At 55.6% G+C, this 20,057-nt stretch overlaps 1 protein-coding gene across 9 annotated transcripts in view; it reads right to left on the bottom strand.

Moving 5' to 3' along the window:
* Positions 1-1,738: 1,738 nt before the first annotated feature.
* TRRAP (transformation/transcription domain associated protein) overlaps positions 1,739-20,057 on the bottom strand; it is an 89,297-nt gene continuing 70,978 nt past the window's right edge. For 7 of the 9 annotated variants that reach the window (XM_065923801.1, XM_065923806.1, XM_065923805.1 and 4 more), the window contains exons 61-71: positions 16,555-16,756; positions 15,230-15,394; positions 13,789-13,879; positions 12,082-12,281; positions 11,096-11,357; positions 8,941-9,166; positions 7,973-8,190; positions 6,918-7,102; positions 4,378-4,581; positions 4,096-4,290; positions 1,739-2,723 (exon numbers count right to left, since the gene is read on the bottom strand). In XM_065923801.1, the coding sequence (XP_065779873.1) occupies positions 2,439-2,723; positions 4,096-4,290; positions 4,378-4,581; positions 6,918-7,102; positions 7,973-8,190; positions 8,941-9,166; positions 11,096-11,357; positions 12,082-12,281; positions 13,789-13,879; positions 15,230-15,394; positions 16,555-16,756 (2,233 nt within the window). In that variant the 3' untranslated portion in view covers positions 1,739-2,438. The remainder of the gene's footprint in view (positions 2,724-4,095; positions 4,291-4,377; positions 4,582-6,917; positions 7,103-7,972; positions 8,191-8,940; positions 9,167-11,095; positions 11,358-12,081; positions 12,282-13,788; positions 13,880-15,229; positions 15,395-16,554; positions 16,757-20,057) is intronic. The other 2 variants (XM_065923807.1, XM_065923808.1) reach the window with 1 other exon arrangement.

Below are 20,057 nucleotides of genomic sequence, written 5' to 3'. Positions count from 1 at the left end.
ACAGTTAAGAATATATATATTTTTCTTATCAGAAAACAAGTATTGACACGGATGTGGAGAAAGTAGAGCCCTTGCGCACTGTTGGTGGGGATGTAAAATGGTGCCGTCACTGGAAAACTGTACGGAGGTTCTTCAAAAAATTAAAAATAGAGCTGCCATATGACCCAGAAATTTCAGTTTTGTATATATTCCCCAAGGAATTGAAAGTTGGAAGTCGAATGGGTATTCCGATTCCCCTCAAAACATCCATGTTCGTTCCAGCATTTTTCACAATAGCGGAAAGACGAAAGCAAGCCAACGGTCCCAAAACGTGATACAAAGACGCAGCGTGTAGCCTCGTGACCTTATCCAGCCTTGAAAAGGAAGGCCGTTCGTCACGTGCCGCACTGCCGTGCTAAGTGAGCTAAGCTGGTCACAAAAGAACAAAGAACACATGCTTCTGTGCACGAGATTCCTAGAGGAGTCAAAACCATAGAGATGAAGGAGAAGGGCATGTGCCCCGGGCCGGGGGAGAAGCGTGGGACTCAGGGTTGATGGAAACAGTTTCTCCTTGGGAGGAAGAAAAAGTCCTGCAGGCGATGGGGGCGAGGGCTGTGTAAGGATGGGAAGGTTACTCAAGGCCACTGAACTGCACACACAGACATGGCAGAAATGAGAAATTCTGTTACATGCAGTGGAGAGCTTAAGAAAATCTTAATGATCATGCTCACCCTTGAAACCGCATTAGGAAAACTGGACACACACTGGGGGTAGCTCCCCACACAAGCCCTCTGTCTGACCTTCCTCGCTCCTGGGGACCCAGGTCCCGGCAAAGCCAGGTTCTTTCGGCGGAGAGAGCAGAGGCTTCTGGTCACGGAGGTGCTGGCTCAGGGCTGCCGACTCTGGGACGAACCGATGGTGCACAGGAGGGGCTGCGTCTCCACCGGGGAGAGGCTGGCTTTCCCAGGAATCAGGGTCAGAGTCTGGGGCACGGTGCGGGCGAGCCTGACCTTGAACCCAGGTGCTTCTCACCAGGATGCCAACTCGACTCCAAGCAGCGAGGCTGAGAAGCAAACGTTCCCTCCGCCCTAATGCTGTCCACGCGTCTCTGCGAACACCAGGCTCCACACCCGCTCCAGCAGGACCGAGCTAACTCAGCGGCTGGTTTCAGCTACGTCCTGATCCCGGCTCCCGAGACCCCGCTGCAGAGTGAGGGCTGTCGGACAGACGGGCGCCTTCCCCCTCCAGCCTGCTGGCTGTGCGGTGACACCTGTCGTTTTAAACACAGGCTCCCGTCATTCCAGAACCCAAGGCGCTTGCTCATAAAAACAGCCGAGTGTTAGTAAAATAACTTACGATCAGCTCCAAATAAAGGATGGGACACTTAGGTCAGATGGACCAAACCCATTCCCTCAGGCTCCGTCCGGGCGGGGGCTGGAGTCCAGGGCACAAGGTTCAGTCTGTCTGTCCTGCTGATGGGCCAGGCCGCAGCCAGGAATGCGGCTCCAGGACGCCGCCTCCGGGCGTCTCCCTGCTGCATGCGGGTCACCGGGCCGCAGCCCTGAAACATGGGAAGGGCACCGAGAGGGACCAGCCCCTGGGCGTGCCTTCCCGCCATCAGTCGGGACCAGGACCTCACGCTGAGGGGCTCGGACCCGAGTCCCAGCCGAGGTCCCAGCCTGGCGCGTGTCACGGTCACCGTGGGGCCCAGGCCCTGCTGGCCCAAGGGCCATGGGGCACAATTTGCAGAAACAACACATCCTTCGATAAAATATTTATTCTAAAAAAATCACACTGTACAAATTTAGATAGAACGTTCTCAAGGCTCATACTTATAAAAATGTGAACAGAACAGACTGGAGGTAACGAACAAACCTTTGTTGCTTCTTTTTAAATTAAGAGGGAAAATGTCTTTTTTTTCCAGGTACAGTGATAGTAAATATCGAGAAGACAGCCTGAGAGCAGCGGAACAGCAAGGGTCACGCCCGTTCTCGGCTCTGTGGGCCCCAAGGAATCCGACTCCAAATGCAGGGGCGGGCGACCCATCCACAGCGGAAACGCGGGGAGGCTCTGAGACTGTTTCCATACAGCCTGGAAGTTTGTGCTTAGAGAAAATCCAGCACGGTGTCTTCATAATTTCCTATTTCTCTAACAAAGTGGGTTTTCTGTACACTTGTTACAAAGCTCTGTACAAAAGCTTGAAGCTCCCGGGAGGTGTCACTTCTGAAAGTTAAAAACGACAAGGAAGTGTTTCCTACAGTTTGATCTGTACATTCACACGACGGAGGAAGTCGATAAAAAAGAATTCACAGAGATTCCAGGTCAGGGAATCCTGGCTTCTCTGAAGGCTGCTTTAAAAGCTGCGGGTTGGTCTCCGCTCCCGCCTGGACTCGCCTGGCCTTCCTGACGCTTGGCCCCTAACCGTCGGGGGAACTGCCCACCCCGCCGAGCGGCCGGGCTCAGAGCCAAGGGTGCCAGGCGGGGTCCATGCGGCACAGGTTGTCCAGGCTGTTGGCGGCGGCCACCAGGGTGTTGACTTTGCTCTCCCCGCCTTCGAACTGAGCGAGGTTGTGCAGGCGGGTCACGATGGCCGTCACGGCCTTCTGCACCAGGGACACCAGCTGCTGGCTGTCCATGTTCTCGGGCTGCCCGGCGGCCGACAGCGGGGACGACGTGTCCTCCTGCGTCTTCTTGTGCCAGGCGATGATCTCATCCCGCAGCACAGTTTTCAGGATGCCGTCCACCTGCGGGGTGAGAGGGAAGGTTCGCGTTTGACCACCGGCCCAGAGGGCAGGCACTCTGCTGCGGCGGCCGTCAGGGCCTCAGTAGTCAGGGCCCGTACCACGGTCACTCTGGTGGGGACACTGCGGCCAGACACGCGTGATGACCCCTGGGGTTCTAAGAAAGGTGGGGGGCCCAATGGCTGCTGCACCCCTGGGTCAAGGCGCCGTGGAACGGAGTCCGGAGGGAAGGTGGTGGGGGCTGGGCTGGGGGGCCCGCGGGAGGACGGCAGGAGCGCCCAAGGGAGGGGACTGGACGAGGGCCGGGGACCCAGAGGCTGGCGGCGCCACTGGGATGACTGACAGGATGCTGTGACGATAAGATGGACAGACCCTGTGCAAACGCTCCTGAACTGGACGCTGTCACGTCAGGGGTGCTGGGGCTGCTTAAATGTAACCTGGACTGACACGCTGAGGGGCTGGCCCCAGCACGTGTCCTTGGAGGAGATCCCCAGGCAGGGTGGTTTCTATGGTGACCTAACGCAAAGACAATCACCCCACTGGGGCTGGAAGGAGCGTGGCCCCGAGTGTGGAGAAGCCCAGCTTCCTCCCATCCACAGTCGCTCAGGCCGTGCGCAGGGATGCGGGCAGTTCTTCCAGGTCATGAAAGTGAAGTCGCTCAGTCATGTCTGCATCTTTACGACTCCACAGACTGTAGCCCCTCAGGCTCCTCGGTCCATGGGATTTTCCAGGCATGAATACTGGAGTGGGTTGCCATTTCCTTCTCATAACAGGTCTTTAAAAGGGGTTTCCAATCGTGGGCCGCTCTCGGATAACCCTGTCTCCAGAAGTGAGCATTTCTAGGGAATGAGAACTCCGTGCTATATTTCAGGTTTTAACCCTAAGTGGGTGAGCGTCACTGCGCTCCCTGCCTGAGAGCAGGCTCCGTGTGCTGACCCGTTTCAGAGAGGCCATCACGGGCCCCGGAGCAGCAGCGACATAGGCATGGGGGACGGGGGGGAGGAGAGTAGTTGGACGTTAACACAGACAAAGTCTGTGTTTGCAGTCAGGAGGCGACGCGATGATTTAAAACCTGTTCTGAGTAAATGTTTTGCAAAAATAATTGGTGTCTGAAGCCTTCTCTAGACACAGACTGCTTATCTGGGAAAAGAGCAGTCAGTGTAGACAGTCCCAGAAGTCAGAAGAAAACAGTAAACAGTGTGTGTTCCGTCCCTGACTGCAAAGAGACAGGCCCGGGGTCAGAATGGACTGGACCGGGATCCGTCAGTCCTCCCGAGCCCTGCGCATTGCACAGGGCTGTCAGAGCCCCTGGTGTGGCCACGTCTCATCTCCCAGGGGTTCACCATGTGCTCCTCCTGGGACAACCCTGACCCACCTTGAAGTTGGGCTGGGCGAAGCAGCGGGCGACGGCGATCATGGACGCGGTCAAGGGGCCGGAGACGCCGATGGTGGTCAGAAACTCGGAGATGTTGGGTGTGAGGCGGAAAGGGACAGGCCGGTTGGCATCCAAGTCCCCGGTGGCGTCGTTTATGTCAAAGCGGAAGTAGGCCACGTTCAGCTTGCCGGTGTCCTAAAGGTCGGAGGCAGACACTCAGCGGTGGAAGCAGCAGGCGCAGACTGAGCCGGGGCGGGGGGCCGGCCGCTCCCGCCGCGTTACCTGGGCGATCTGCAGCATCTCGGGGTTGAGTCTGTTGAGGTGCAGGACAAACTCCGCGAAGCCGATGAGCGCGAGCTGGATGGTGAACATCTTGCGGAAGGTCCAGTAGTCAGTGGCGTTGGGGAAGGTGTGCAGGGCCCACTCCTTGAGCATGCTGCGGGGAACCATGTTGCTCTGAACCTCCTTGAGGATGTCACGAAGGACCTGGGGGACGGAGTTCGGCAAGTGGGTCAGGCACGGGCAGGCCGGACAGACACCTCGGGGAGCGGGAAGGTCCTGGCATTGGTTCTGGGTATTCCTCAACAGCCTCCTGGGCTGACTGAGCCCAGGAAAGTCACCACACACACACACACAGCATCACCCCGCGGGGGGAAGGGCCTGACGGTGAGTGTGGTCACACTGTGTTATCCAAAGCACCCTGTTTTCAACAGAAGGTCGTGAGGCACGTGGAGAAGCAGGACAATGCACACAGCAAAGAAAGAAAGTCACCTGCGTCGTCACTCACGTCCAGATCACAGAACAAATTCTTAGAACCAATAAAAAGACAAGTCTTTTTACAAATCACCCAACATAAAAAATGAGCAAACGGGGATTTTTCTGGTGCCCCAGTAGTTAAGAATCCGGCTGCCAATGGAGGGAACATGGGGTCAATCCCTGGTCCGGGAAGATTCAACACGCCACAGGGCAACGGAGCCCATCTGTCCCAACTACTGCAGCCGGGTTGCTTGAGCCGGGGGTCCACCGTGAGAAGGCCGAGCACGGAGACTGGAGAGCAGACCCTGCTCACCACAGCTGGAGAAGCCCGAGGAGCAGCGACCCGGCGCAGCACAAAATTTAAAAAAAAGTTTATGTAAAAAAATGAGCAAAGAACTTGAACCAACTTTTCTCCAGAGAAAATATGCAAACAGCCAATTAGCAAATGAAAAAATACTCAGTATCATTTGTTACCGACCAAAATAAACTAGCACTTTGCACCCACTCAGGTGGCTGTGGTCAGAAAGACAGATGATACTAAGTGCTGGCAAGAACGTGGAGAAGTCAGAACTCTCGTACATTGTGGTCACTTTGGAAAAGTCTGTGGCTCCGTCCAAGTGTTAAACCTAAGAGTTACCAAATAACCTAGCGATTCTACTCCTTGTATACAGATGGGCGAGGGAAACGAGAACACAGGTCCACGTAGAAACCATGTGTGTTCACAGCAGTATTAATCCTAACAGACAAAAGGTGCAAACGCCTACCAACTAATAAACGGGTAAGTTAAATGTGGTCTCTTCATACAAGGGAATGATCAGCCATAAAAAGCAGCAGTGCTGACACGTGCTCCCAAGTGCCGAGCGGACAACCTTGGGAACACGCAGTGCAGGGGAGCCAGGCACGAGCGACGACGTGTCGCATGAACTGCTCACAGGATGCGTCCAGAATAAGCAAGTTTACAGGCAGTGTGGTAGAAAATGCAAAGGGGAAAGGAGCCGAGTTGTAATGAAGCAAACCAGGGGAGGAAGACCAAGAAGAGACCCGCGCGCTGGGACGGCCTGTACGTCCGCGCCTCCCGCAGGTCCAGGAGGGCCCCCCACCGCCCCTGCGCCAGACCCGTGCTCAGCTCCATCTTCACAGAGCAGGAGGGGGTTTCCAATGCAGCCACGTATTTGCAGACAGGGGTCACTGGCTTGTAGAGTCCAAAGAACACAGAACCTTGAGAATCCAATCCATTCACCTCCCACCAACACCTCAAAACTGCCACAGTCCACGGAGACCGCTGAGCACTGAAGAACCCCACCTGCTCTGCCCGCACGAAGGTGAGGGCTGACACCAGACCCTGCACCCTGAGCACGGCGCAGGGGTGAGAAGGGCGCCCCTGGCTCCGTCCTCCTGAATCAAGCCCTTCAGGACCCAGAGTAACAGAGACCAGTCCCTGGACAACAGAGGCAGCTTCCGGCCCTGGGGGTCTCTCCCCAGATCCAGGAGGTGCCCTTGGGGACCGCAGGAAGGACCACGGAGGCAGCAGGAGAACCGGCCAGAGCTGCCTCTTGGTGACGCAGACAACCCTGGACAGAGCCTTCTCATCCACGCTCCCAGTGGCCCGCTGCCCCCAGGGCGGGACCCGCAGGTGCAGAGGGAGCCTCGGCCCACCAGCAGGTGCAGCCGGGGCATCTGGGACTCCATTGGGGGCTCCGTGGCTCCACCTGAGGCAAGAGAAACAGCTGACCTGATAGGTTTCCGCTTCCCCACATTCTGCATTTTAGCAAGGACACACCGCACAGAGACTGTGCGTGACCTGGAGGCCTGGCAGCAAACCTGTGAACACGCCCAGGGGGCGGGCGGGCAGGCAGGCAGCCTCACCCTCCCACGCCCGGGCTGTCAACCAAATGAACCTGCCAAGCAGTTCCTTTAAAGTTCTCATCTCTCAGCTGCTCTTCAGGAAGGACTCTGAGCCTCTGCAAGGCTGAGTGAAAACGTACTTCTGTCCCATTAGAACGAGTGGCCCTTGGCCGAGCCCACGGCCACCCCCCAAGCCCCCACACCTGCCCGCCCGCCCGCACCTGGTGGCTGGCCTGCGTCCCGCGCGCCTGCACCGTGGCCAGGCGGTCGTAGTAGCGGGAGATGGGGTTGTCATGCTCGATGCCCTTCTTGGCGCAGCGCTGCTTGTAGATCTCCACCAGCGACAGCGAGGAGGGGTTGTCCTCCACCAGGCGCATCTGCGGGGACACGGCCACCACGCGGGGGACTGGAGGGAGAGGGGGGACGGTGCGTGAGGCAGGGCCGACTGGCGGAGCACGACACGTGTGCGCTCAAACACCCACAGCGCTCTGCAGAGCGGATTTCTCAATTCACTTACTCTGGGGCAGTCTAAACTTAACGGTGAGAGACTAAGGCAGAAGAGGCTGGATCACGGCTCAGCCAGCAGAGCGCTCCGAACAGGACCAGACACCACGCAGGGCAACGGGCTCCGCGCCCTGGTCAGCGTGAAGGTGGCCGCAGTTCTCTCCGGGGATGGGCAGTCATGGGCAGCCCGGCCCCACCCCACGTGACAGGCTCACGATTCGCCCACAGCCACTCGGTTCAGTAGAGACCTCACCCGAGGTTGCTGGGAGCTGCCTGAACGAGATGTCAGCGGCCTTCCTGGGACCCCCTCGGCTCCCAGAAGGGCCCCTCAGGCGGGGCCGACACGGCAGGCTGTGCCCAGAGCAGATCAAGACGTGAAAGTGAAAACTGCTCAGTCCTGTCCGACTCTTTGCGACTCCATGGACTATACAGTCCATGAAATTCTCCAGGTCAGAACACTGGAGTGGGTGGCCATTCTCCTCTCCAGGGAATCTTCCTAACCCAGGGATCGGATCAGGGTCTCCTGCATTGCAGGTAGACTCTTTACCAGCTGAGCCACCGGGGAAGCCCAAGGAGAGATCAAAGACTGCGCTTAGAAACTGTGTGGAGCGCGCCACCAGCACGCCCCGCGCAGCCAGCGTCACCGGAGCCTGGGCAGGCTGCCGGGCGAGCGGGGGCGGCTGTGCGCCCGGCCGGGGCCTCCTCTCCAGGTGGGCGCTGGTTGGACGCGTGTCTTGCGGGGGGCGGGGCGTGCTGGAGGCGGCGCGCGTACCTGTGAAGAACAGGTGCCTCTTGGTGGTCTCCTTCCGCTTCTCCAGGCAGGGGTTGAGCAGGCGCAGCAGCTGCAGCACGCGCTCCTCCCGCCGCGACTCGGTCAGGCAGGCGTCGTTCATGACCAGGTACGGGTAGATCTTGCCGTTGTGCCCGCGGATGTAGAGCCTCCTGGCGGCCGTGTTGTGCTTCTGCACGATCTCCACCCGGGGCATGAACCTGCGGAGACCACGGGCGCTGAGCCCACGCCCCGCGGCCACTCCGCCCCTCTACTCTGAGAGCAGAGCTTCCCGGACGACCGCTGGCCAGACGGGATGGTCGGTTACCTACGCCCCACCTCGCAGGGACCGGGTATGGGGGCGCCTCGGTGTGGGAAGGACAAAAGGCGAAATTGGGGTTTCAAACAGTCCCGCCGAGGGCCTGGCCTCCGCAGTCAGAGGATGCTGGGGCCCCCAGCAGCAGGAGTGCCTGGGCCCCTGGGATGGAGCTGGGATGGGGCATGTGCACTCTCGGCGCTCACAGCGGAGGGGCGGCGTGGGGCCCGCCTGCCCTCGGCGCTCACAGCGCTCACAGCGGAGGGGAGCAGCAGGGTCCTCGCTTTACATTTAAATGAGACGCAACTCACCTTGCTCTAAAAATTTTTACCATAGTCTGATTCTGTTTTGAATACTGTGCTTTCTGAGTGTACGAAACACTGCAGAACTCCACTGTCAAGTTCTACAAGCATTCAGAAAGGGTTTTTTTGAGAGCAAACACAAGCTTGACTCAGACAGGACACGGAACCCATGGGTTCGCCCGGACCCGTGAAAGGTGCCCAATGACCCCAATCCGACGGCAGTCCCGTGTCCTCTCCCGGGGGCAGAGGGGCGGGAATCACAGTGTGAACCGCTGACCCGTCTCTCTGGAGGGGCTCCGGGGCATCTGCTGGGGGAAGGTGTCAATGACCCCGGGCCGGCCAGGCGCACTCACCGAGCGATCTTGATGTAGTAATGTGTCGGCTTCGGCATCAGAAACTCCCCGGGAATTTCCACCTCCGCTGTCTGTGCTGAGAAGTTGCTCAGAAACCGGCACTTCTCTTCAATGAGGAAGAATTTTGGAAGCTGCTTGGTTTTAGCCTCCAGGATTTTGATCCACTTTTTCAGTTTGGAAATCAGATTATGAAGCTTCATGGATCCTGGAACACTGAAGTCAAAATCTGCAAAACAGAACATGATTAGAAACATTTTCGGCCACCTGGGTGATTTCCCATTCACTGTACAACTATGGCTCTGGCTCGGCCCAGGAGGAAACAGGCGCGTTTTCCATCTAGTCAGTGATAAAGTGCCGCGAGGGGCAGAACTCCAATAAACAGCACATAAAAACGCCGGCTGGAATAAATGGCCGACACACGGCCACTCCCACAGCTCCACTCGTCACGTCCACGTGAGTTTAACTGTGCATACGTGTCACCAGTTTCACTACAGTCGCTGCACTTCTCTCGTGGGGTTTTCCTCACGGCATTTCTCTGCCTTTCCTTTACCATTTCGCGTGCGGTCACCTGACTAGCAAGGTGAGCCCGAGGGAGGCAGGTCTCCGTCCGCCGGGACACGGGGCTGCACCTTCCCAACTCCGGGGCAGGAAGCTGTTATCAAGGCCAGGCCTGATCTTCATGGAATGGGTTTCTGTTTGTTAACTTTCATTTTGAAATAAATATTCACAGGAGCACCGAGAAATGTACAGGTAGGGCCACACGTCCCTTCCCAAGACCAAGGCACTGGCACAACCCACGGGCCTGACTCAGACACGAGACCTGTGCGTATGGTGTGTGCACCCATGAGATGTGAGGGGCGGCGCTGTGTACCCAAGAGGCCCCCCGTCCACGGCTCTGAGCCATGCCCGCCTCCCCCACACCCGAGCCCTGCCACTGCTGGTCTGTTTTCCGTTGTGACCTCACAAAGGCTTCATAATTTATAAGCGCGCGGCAGGAATCCTGAGCCGGCTTTGAGCGTTCAGCACAACTTCTCTGAAGTGCATCCAAGTTGCCATGTGTGTCAGTTAATGTCTCTTCATCTGCTTTGAGTGTGGAAGAGCCATGCTCTGCGTCCCTTCTCCTTGGAGGGGCATCTGGGGGACTTGCGTTTGGGGCTGTTGCCACAAACCAGCCGTCAGCGCTCGGGCACAGCGTCTGCAGGGGGGTCAGTCTTCCATCTCGGGACTGACTCTCCGGAGCCGCCTTCCCCCCGTGCGGTTGGAGCCAGGGCTGCGATGCTGCTGTGGGCGGAGGGGCAGCCCTCCTGCGCTCTGCACAGCAGAACCTGGGGCGGACACAGGGGTGGTCCCCGGGGCACGCGGCCAGTGGGGCTGGATGCAGGCGTCCGACGCTCGCTGCAGCAGGCGGTGGGTCAGCGCCTCAAGGCTGGCCTTCCTCCAGGCTTCGGTGCCTGTCACTCTTTCACGTCAGAATCCAGATGTGCGCCCCCTCTAACACTCTACTTCAGACTACGTTTGGTTGTAGATATGGATACACTAAGTATCACTTCTTTCCAGTAATGAGTGATGGCTTCCACAAAACTTCCATCTCAGACACCTCCTTTCCCGTGAAGAAGAGGACCACATGTGCTCCAGCTCCGAGGGGTGCGGCCTGGCCTGCATGCACCCGGGGGACGGGGGTCCCTGACAGGGACTCGGGCTGAGGGACAGCGGCCATCAGCCTCAGGCCACACAGAGAGGTGGGGCTGGAGTCCTGCTCCCGCTGGTCCAGGAAACACGAGCGCCTGACCCAGGGACGGGATGTGCACACCCTCCACTGTCCTCCTGACGCCAGAACCACCAGGGGGATCCCTGCCTGTTGCCTTGGGGCCGGCGCCTTCGAGTCTCACTGCCTCACCTGACCCTATCTGGTCTTCCAAAAAAAACCCGGCAGGCGGAGGGACTGCATCCTAAAACCCTGTGTCTACCCTGGCTCCGATCCTTTGCCTTTTCCCTGGAGGGAAGGCTGTGCGATCCCGGGGCAGGGAATGTCCCGTTTCCTTACAGTCTAACCCGCCCACCCAGTGCTGGGGTCCAGAAAACCAACGGGTGTGGTTAACCGGATGGGTAGGACCGAGGGGAAAGGTGAGGGGCTGCTTCCCGGGTCGGGACTCACCGGTGGTGAACTGGCCCTTCAGCTTCTGGAAGACAGGGTCCTGGGCGGTGGCCTGGGCACGCCGGGCCAGGGACTCGGAGGCAGCGCTGGAAAACATGGTGGAGACGTTGGACACGTTCTCCAGGCCCACCCCAAACGTGCTCACCAGCTTCTTGACGAAGTTGAGGGTGTGGGGTGTGATCTTGGCGTCCGACACCGCTCCGCTCTTCTCAAAGGCCACCGAGTAGCACTTGGCCAGGCCCTGCTGGAGCTGCCTGAGGACCTGGGGACCAGAGACACGGTGGGCTCGCACAAGAGAGCTCTGCGCTCGAGCAAGCTGCCCCCCGCCCACTGGGCACTCGCCCAGCCAGCCCCACCATGGACAAAGCTGTCGGGGCGCCAGAGTGCGCAGAAGCAGCACGGGGGGCGCCCCGGACGCTCACGCCGTGAGCTGCGTTCTCGGCAGCAAGGACAGCTGTCCCGAACGTTAACAGAAGAAAGAGACCCACAAGCCCACCCTTTGAGTCGTGCACACGCCCTTCTGCTGAATCGCCAACGGAAAGCCTGTTTCAGATCACGTCTGTGTACCGTGCGCACACACAGGGTAACAGAGCACCGACAGGGGCCTCGTGGCCGACCGGACAACAAACGCTGATCACTCATCACCACCACTGTGGCGGCGGCCCGAGAACCAGCTCTGGCCCCTGGAGATGACGGCCCATGGGGTGACCTCTGCCCACATCCCGCTGCTCCTTGGCCAGTGGTGGGATTTCAGCGGTTAGGTTCGGACAAGTGAACAAAATAAGTGTTTTAAGGGCAGCAGGGGCTTCCCTGATGTCTTCGTCAGAAGTCTTCTGCTTCGGCAGGGACAGCGCCAGGATGCAGACCTGGAGCCTCCACTAGCCGGGCCACCCCCAGACACACGAGTGGGGCGCTCGTGCGGACAGGCCGCGGCTGCGCGGGCACCCAGACCCACGCCCTCCGCAGCGCACAGCCCCGCCGCCTACCTCCTCGTGCCAGTTCTCCCGGAACCAGACCATCTGGTCGACGATGCCTTCCAGGGAAGACAGCAGCGTCGGGTGCAGCTCCCGCTGCATGTGCATGATACGGCTGCAGCGCCACATGGGGGCCGTGGCTCTTATGGGCCCTGGATCTGATGCAGAATGGGACTGGTTACCCACTGAACTTGGCTGCTGTTGTCCAGAATCTGAGAGCAACACACACAACGCCAGTGTCAGCGCCGCGCTGACGACGGGGAGTCGGCGCTCCGAGGACCCCCGGCCGGAGGAACGCTGGTTCCTGCCGGCGCGGGACGCACCCCGGGGGCCGCCCGGGGCCCCGAGGCGGGCGCCCTGTCCCGGGGTGCGGGGCAGGCAGAAGGCACACGGGTCAGGGCGCGGGCAGGTGGGCGTGTGAGTGGGGCCCAGGTGGGGGTGCAGGCTCCCTGGACCCGAACTGCAGTGGGAGTCTGAGCTTTTTTTTTTTTTTTTTAGGGTCTGGCAAAAATATTTCGCAATTCATTCTTTGTCTTACAACTCCGAGAATCTAGAAGTGTTAACAAGTCAGCCTACATGCTTTCATCTAAGAGAGCCAAACCACAGGTATAAAATGACATTTTAAAAAAAGCCACTTGCTACGTAAGAAATGTTACAGAACCCCGATGCTCATTTTTTAAAGCTTCAGCTCACTTATAACAAAAACCCTTAACTTTCAATTGACCCAAACTTGAATCTACCTAGACAGCCAGGAGGTTGGTGTGAAGACCCACCCTACAGGACCAGGAGCTGCCACCACCGTCCGGAGGAGGGAGTCACCTTCCTGGAAAGGCTCTGGCCTCGCAGTGAGCATGTCTACATATTAAAGACGCAGGAATCAAGCGGTGCTTTAATTGTTTACAGAGCACCATGCTTACAGGGTAACTGAAACCATTAAGTAGGTTACTTCTCTACGTACCATGGTAATCATTACAGATTAAAAACTTCTATTTTGAATGTTTTTACATTTGGTTAAGATTGATTTGTTTTTTTCTCTTTAGGCTACATCATGTGGAAATGGGATCTTAGTTCCCTGGCCAGGGATCAAACCCATGACCGCTGCTCTGGGAGCTCGAAGTCTTAACCTCTGAACTACCAGGGAAATCCCAGGTAAGACTGGTTTCTATGCAGATTCTTCTGACAGCTGAAGGTATTATTCCTTATAACGCAGTAAGTGACATTTGTACTGGTTATCAGGATGCATTTATAACTAATAAGTTCAACTTCTGTTTTTTTAGTCACTCAGTTGTGTCCGCTCTTTGCAACCCCAAGGACTATAGCCAGGTTCCTCTGCCTGTAGGATTTCCCAGGCAAGAATCCTGGAGTGGATTGCCATTTCCTCCTCCAGGGCATCTTCCCGACCCAGGGATCGAACCCGTGGCTCCTGTCTCGGCAGGCAGATTCCTCACCGCTGAGCCACCTGGGTTTCACACATTTTTCCTACTTATGATGGAATCACTGGAGTGGATGAACACCCTGTCACACTACGGTGAAGGAGAGCCAACAACCCACGGGAAATCAGGTTTCGTCTTCCTACCCTGGTGACCTCCCAGCGTCTGAACACAGACGGGCCGGCGGGCTGGAGGGGAGCTGCCGGTGGGTGTGTGCTGGTGACAGTGGGACGCCGGACGCCCCGGGGACCCAGCCCCACAGCCTGGCCGCTGCCCCCCGGAGACGTACCGCTCTTGTAGCGCTCCCGTTGCTCTATCTTCAGCGTCAGGTACAGGGTCCGGATGGGGAAGTATACGGCCTGGGGATACACACGTCCCACCTGCTCAGAGAGAGTCAGTCGTGAGTGGGACGTGGCCCGCACCTGGCCGGTGCCACTGACTTAGTACATACAGGAGGCCAGACTGAATAGCAAGTCCAATGTCCAGTTTAGCCTGAAAAGACCCAGCAAAGAGCAGCCTGGTGTATTCCATCCGTCTCGCCCACCCAAGACTCTTCCTGGCAGAGCAACCTCACTGTCATCTGATCTAACCTGAAGATGACAGACACTGGCGTGCCTGCGTCTCAGGACGATGACAGGGAACACAACACGCCAGCAGCCTTCATTCACCAGAACTGAGAGCGGGCTGACGCGTGGCTCCCTCTCGAGCCACTTCACTCTGCTAACTGTAGGATGCAGGGAACTGGCCTTTTTCTTTTAGGTAAGAAATGCCAGTTTTGGTCAACTAGAGCTCTACGGCTCCTTCAGAAGAGCTGAGCAGACATTACCCAGCTTGGCCACTGGCCACAGGGAGGCTAGCTAACATATGTTAAGAGATGTCCAGTGAACGATGACACCAAACAGAATCTACGTCTTTGACAGATCAACTCCAAGGGAAGTACCAGTACCCAGAACACAGCCGCAAGCGCTCAAGCAAGAATGAGAGCATTTCTGGGTGCCGTGGAGATGCTGAACGTGAATGATGAGCGAGCAGCATGCCCCCTGGCGCTCGGTTACAGGTTCACATATGAAAAGTTACATACAGGACTCCGTACTTTTATAAAACAAAGCACCATCAAAGGCACCAATCCCAGACTGAGCTGTATCCACACGTCCCCTGTTCAGGTCCCTCCCCTACCTCTTGGCCTCTCCACAGGAGGAGGGCAATATGGAGCCGACCTCAAACAGGGGTCACGACAGCCCAATCCCCCCAGCCTGCCACGGGGCACACGACTGCCAGCCTCCAACAGCCGCAGCCGGACAGCCGGACCCAAAGCAACAGGCCCCACGGCCCACTGGGCTTTCTTCTGGGGTTCAGAGCGCCCAGTCCAGCCCGTGATGGGGAGTCAGCCGTGAGCAGTGACCGCACATCTGTGCTCAGTCAGTAACCTGAGTGCTCGCCAGGCCCCCTGTGTTTTAACAGAAGGCGTCCTTTACGTGTATCTTACTCGGCGACATGTGTTAAGGGAAGAGGTAGCATCGCAACACTGTAAGTCCAGCGGGTCACTGCCCGCCAGCCCTGCTGTCCTCAGCTGCTGTCACTTCTGCTTTATAAGCGACAGCTAACTGTGTACACCTGTCCACCATCTGACTTGGTTTCAAAACTCTGAGCGTGCACATTTTCTTTCTTGGACAAAGGATGTGAAAGGAAAACGCTTTTTTTTGTGACCAAAGAGGACTTGCAGTTCCCACCTGGCTAATCAGGTTCAAAAGCAGCTTTCCCTCAGAGCCGACCAGACAGGTGAGCAGCTGCGGGATCCAGGCCAGCCACTGGATGGGCGGCACGCCGATGCAGTACTTGTCCACGGCATCTGCCAGGGTGTTCTTGTCATCGTCAAAACTCAGAAGCCACAGCACCTAAGACAGAAGGGAAGTCAGAGCTGAACCAAAGTCTCCAGTTCCGGTCAAGGGACGTTCCCCCGACGTTAAACCATCACACTGGGCACCTTTCCTGGCATCGTGGGAAAACATGGACAAAAGGCCCAACTGTATGATGAAACTTCACTATAAAGCTTACAGATAAATAATGCTGAGAATTTAAATACAGTCTTCATCAAGGTTTAGCTTTAATGCCAACTACTAACTGGTCAGCTGGCTAGCGGTGGTCAGTGTGGACCCCAAGGGGCTCCAGCCTGTTATCCACACTTGCGATCTCCCCACAACAAAATGGGCTTCTGCTCAGATCTCAAAGGATCCCACCCCCGCTCCAGCATGAGGCTGCCCCCTGCTGGCAGTCTGATCTCTATTGAGCCGTCTGAAACGATTTCATCTACAGGAAAGCACACCTGGATTCCGGCAGCGAGGCGGCTTCTCGGCATTATTACGGTCAGTTTGTCTCTACAGTCGGCTTTCACTACTGGGATGGGATGTTCAATCCAAACTCTGACATTAAATTAAGGAATTCTAAAAACTCCTAACCTTTACTGGGCAAAGTAAGTGGAACAACCTATTCTTAAGTTATCTGCAAGAATGGATTCTGGGTTGTACGGATGTGATTCCTGGGGAAGTCAGGAGGGTGCGAGGCTGGGGAGGGTGCTCGGGGTCGGGTGCCCACCCACTGGGCACACGTGGCCACAGCCCTATGCCCGGCGCTGCAGTGGGGTGCCGCAGGACGACCCCTCCCCACAGAAGCCCAGGGGCTCAGCGTCACCTGTGACCAGAGCTGACCGGCTCTGGCCTGTGTGCACGGTCCCTGTGGGTGAGGTCAGAGTCAGGCACGCAGCAGGGCGCGCTCCTGGCTGAGCCCTTGCAGTCTGCAGGAATCCCTGTCCAGTGTGAGGTCCACAGCCACACCGGACCTGAGTCCTAAGACCCACCCACACTCCAGGCTGAGTTTTGCCGCTGAGAAGTCCTCTGACCCCAAGAACGTCCAGGCCTCCACTTTTCAGCTTTAAACAGAACCTATGGACTCTGTGTGGTTCGTCATGCCCAGCACAGACCAGCAGGTCACTGAACTTCCATCCAAACTAAAGGTTCCCAGGAAGGTCTCTGGTTAAAGCGTGTTCTTCCGGCCTCACCTTGGCCAAGTACTTCCTCGACTTGCTCTCATTCTGGTGCCGGCATGCATGCAGGTAGCAGGTGATGGCAGACACTCCGAGATGCAGCTGCCGCTCCTTGACAAAGATGTTCTCCAGGTAGTCGCCCCACATGGCCCAGGCTTTCACCAGCACGTCGTGCATCTGCACGGCCGCAGAGAACGCTTTGTTCGCTTCCTCAGACCTGGCGGGACACAGATCGAGATGGTGAACACCACGGAATATAAAATCAACTGTTTTAAAGTGACTGATGCAGTGGCAGTTGGTACATTTAAAATGTTGTGTGACCATCACCTCTACAGAGGCTGTGAACATTGTCATCACCCCCAAGGAAGTCCCGAACCATGAAGTGCCACTGCCCCCAGCCCCCAGCCCCCACCCAAGGAGTTACTGCTGCTCTGTCTCAATGGACTGACCACTGCACATCTCACACTAACGGACCCACAGACGGTGACTGTGTGTGGCTAGACTCTTTCAATCAGCCTCAAGTGTTTTTGAGGTTCATCCATGCTGACGTTCAGGTCAACACTTCACTCCCGGGAGAGGGAGATGGCAGCCCACTCCAGTATCCTTGCCTGGGAAATCCCATGGACAGAGGAGCCTGACGGGTTATGGTCCATGAGGTCACCAGAGTCAGACATGACTTAGCAACTGAACAACAACCCCTGCCGAAAGGTTTAAAGTAAAACATTATGTACATATCTTGCACAAAGTCAGAAACACTCAACCTATATTTAAGAGCTGTGTTATGTATGCTAATCCAAGCAGGTCTGGTGAACCCTGTGATTAAAGAAACACGAGGTTTACGTCTGCTGTGGAGAAGCAGAGGCATCTCGGCCACTGTGAATTGCTCTGGAAACATCCCTGCTCTCAATTACTCAGACTGTTGAAGCAAAGACAATTTGGTTTAACGAACACAAAACAGCTTTCATGGTCTCAAAACGTTTACAGTGATATAGAAAAGGCAAGCATAGAAACAAATAGTTACAATACAAGTGGTAAGTAAAAGGTATGCTACAAGATTTACAAGAGGGAGTGATTAATTTTGGAGTTGGACAGGCTTAAGAAGGCCTTAGGAAGAAGTCATGTTTGAGCTGGGTTGTGAAGGATGATGGGAGTTCACCAGAACTCAGGATGAAAGGATGGTCCTGGAGAAAGGGGGGCCGTGCGGAGTCCTGCAGAGTTCTCACAGCCGGTTAGTCTAGTGTGAAGCACTCTGACGGGAGATGTGCAGGAGAGGTGGGTGTGCGCGCCAGATCACTGAGGGCCACTGTGCTCACGAACGTGAGACCAGGGCACGGTGAGGAGCCAGGGCAGGGTTTTGAGCAGAAGAGTGGGGTGATCCTTCTGAGACACAAATCTGACCACTTCGTGACCATGTTGAGAATGTGTGGGAGACAGAAGAAATTGGAGGCAGTTAGGAGGCTTGAACTGAGGCAGTCGCAAGTGCGTGTGGGGTGGGTATGTTTGAGAGGTATGTAGGAGAGCTGCAAGGACTTGATTTCATGATTAAATGAAAGGGAATGTGTATGTCTTAGTCACTCAGTCCTGTCCAACTCTTTGCAACCCGATGGACTGTAGCCCGCCAGGCTCCTCTGTCCATGGAATTCTCCAGGCAAGAATACTGGAGTGTGTTGCATTCCTCCTCTAGGGGATCTTCCCGACCCAGGGATCAAGCCTGGGTCTCCTGCATTGCAGGCAGATTCTTTACCATCTGAGCCACCAGCGAAACCCAAAATGAAGGGGTGCAAAGCTTTAATCGTTTAGAAAAATGTTAGCTATATTTTTAATACTGTTGACATTTAAAATCATTTAAGATCAGATTGGGAGAAGGCAATGGCAACCCACTCCAGTACTCTTGCCTGGGAAACCCCATGGACAGAGGAGCCTAGTAGGCTACAGTCCATGGGGTCGAGAAGAGTCGGACATGACTAAGCGACTTCACTTTCATTTTTCACTTTCATGCACTGTAGAAAGAAATGGCAACCCACTCCAGTATTCTTGTCTGGAGAATCCCAGGGATGGGAGCCTGGTGGGCTGCCGTCTATGGGGTTGCACAGAGTCGGACACGACTGACGTGACTTAGCAGCAGCAGCAAGCATCAGACTGGCTTAGATAAAACTTAACATGGAATTTATAAATGAGTAAAGAAAAAATACACTGGAGAAGGAAATGGCAACCCACTCCAGTACTCTTGCCTGGAAAATTCCATGGACTGAGGAGCCTGGTAAGCTACAGTCCCATGGGGTCGCAAAGAGTCGGACACGACTGAGCGACTTCACTTTCACTTTCAAAGAAAAAATATTAAACACACTTCTGATGAAGGTAACATTTTCTTTTTTTTTAGTTCCACCACTTTATTGCTACCAACCCATCTCCCTCCACCCTCATGCACACATGCTCAGTCATGTAACCCCATGGATTGCAGCCCGCCAGGCTCCTCTGTCCATGGACTTTTCCAGGCAAGAATACTGGAGTGGGCTGCCATCTCCTTCTCCAGGGAAGCTAACATTTTCAAAGCATGAAATAAATCATTGACTAAAATGTCATAGAATCTGCTATTTGAACTCAGATTTACCAGCCTTATTTGCAGTAATTTTCATACAATAGTTTCAACAGATAAGAAAAAATTCAGACTACCATAGCCATAGCATCGTTGAAATGGAATATCCTATGGTTTTAAAATTCATGGTTGTATTTTTTATTATTCTGTGCTTGAGCTTTCATTATAAAACTCATGTCTGTCCACATATAAGCCATGGCTGAATTCCTGGATCAAAGATTTCAGAGAGAATTCAGTAACGTTCCTCATCACACAATCTGCTCACCACAGAAAGCCTGGCCCACTCTGCTTGAGATGGAGCATGGAATTTTCAGGTTATCCAAGGGGTCACTTCCCGTTTAAAAAGGCTTTTACTCCTTACTAGTAAATAAAAGTTATTTATTTCCTGGTAGCTCAGATGGTAAAGAATTCGCCTGCAATGCCAGAGACCTGGCTTTGATCCCTGGGTTGGGAAGATCCCCTGGAGGAGGGCGTGGCAACCCACTCCAGTGTTCTCGCCTGGAGAATCCCAGGGACGGAGGAGGTGGCGGCTGCAGTCCGCTGGGTCACAAAGAATCAGACATGACTGAGCGACTAAGCACAGCGACATATTAAAGGAAACACCACTTCGTTCTGTTTCCTGCTGAATACTATTCTACTGTTTGCACACACCGCATGTTGCTTATCCAGTCATTTGAGTTGTTTCAGTATTCTGCTACTGTAAACAGAGCTCTGTGAACCTTCATGAACGACCACCTCCTTGAGTTCCTGTTTTCAACTCTTGCATAAATACCTAGGAGTGTAATTGCTGGGACATAATTCTTCGTTTATAGTTTTTTGAGGACCCACCACACTTTTCCAGTTGACTGACCCTTCCTCTAAAGCAAGAATCATCTCCATGAAAGGAGTCAACTCTGTTCCCAAGATGGCATACGAGAAAATG

The sequence above is a fragment of the Muntiacus reevesi genome, chromosome 2 (assembly GCF_963930625.1).
Source record: "Muntiacus reevesi chromosome 2, mMunRee1.1, whole genome shotgun sequence".
NCBI classification, from domain to species: Eukaryota; Metazoa; Chordata; class Mammalia; order Artiodactyla; family Cervidae; genus Muntiacus; species Muntiacus reevesi.
The sequence above is the reverse complement of the archived record's forward strand: the minus strand, read 5'-3'. Positions and strand labels throughout refer to the sequence as shown.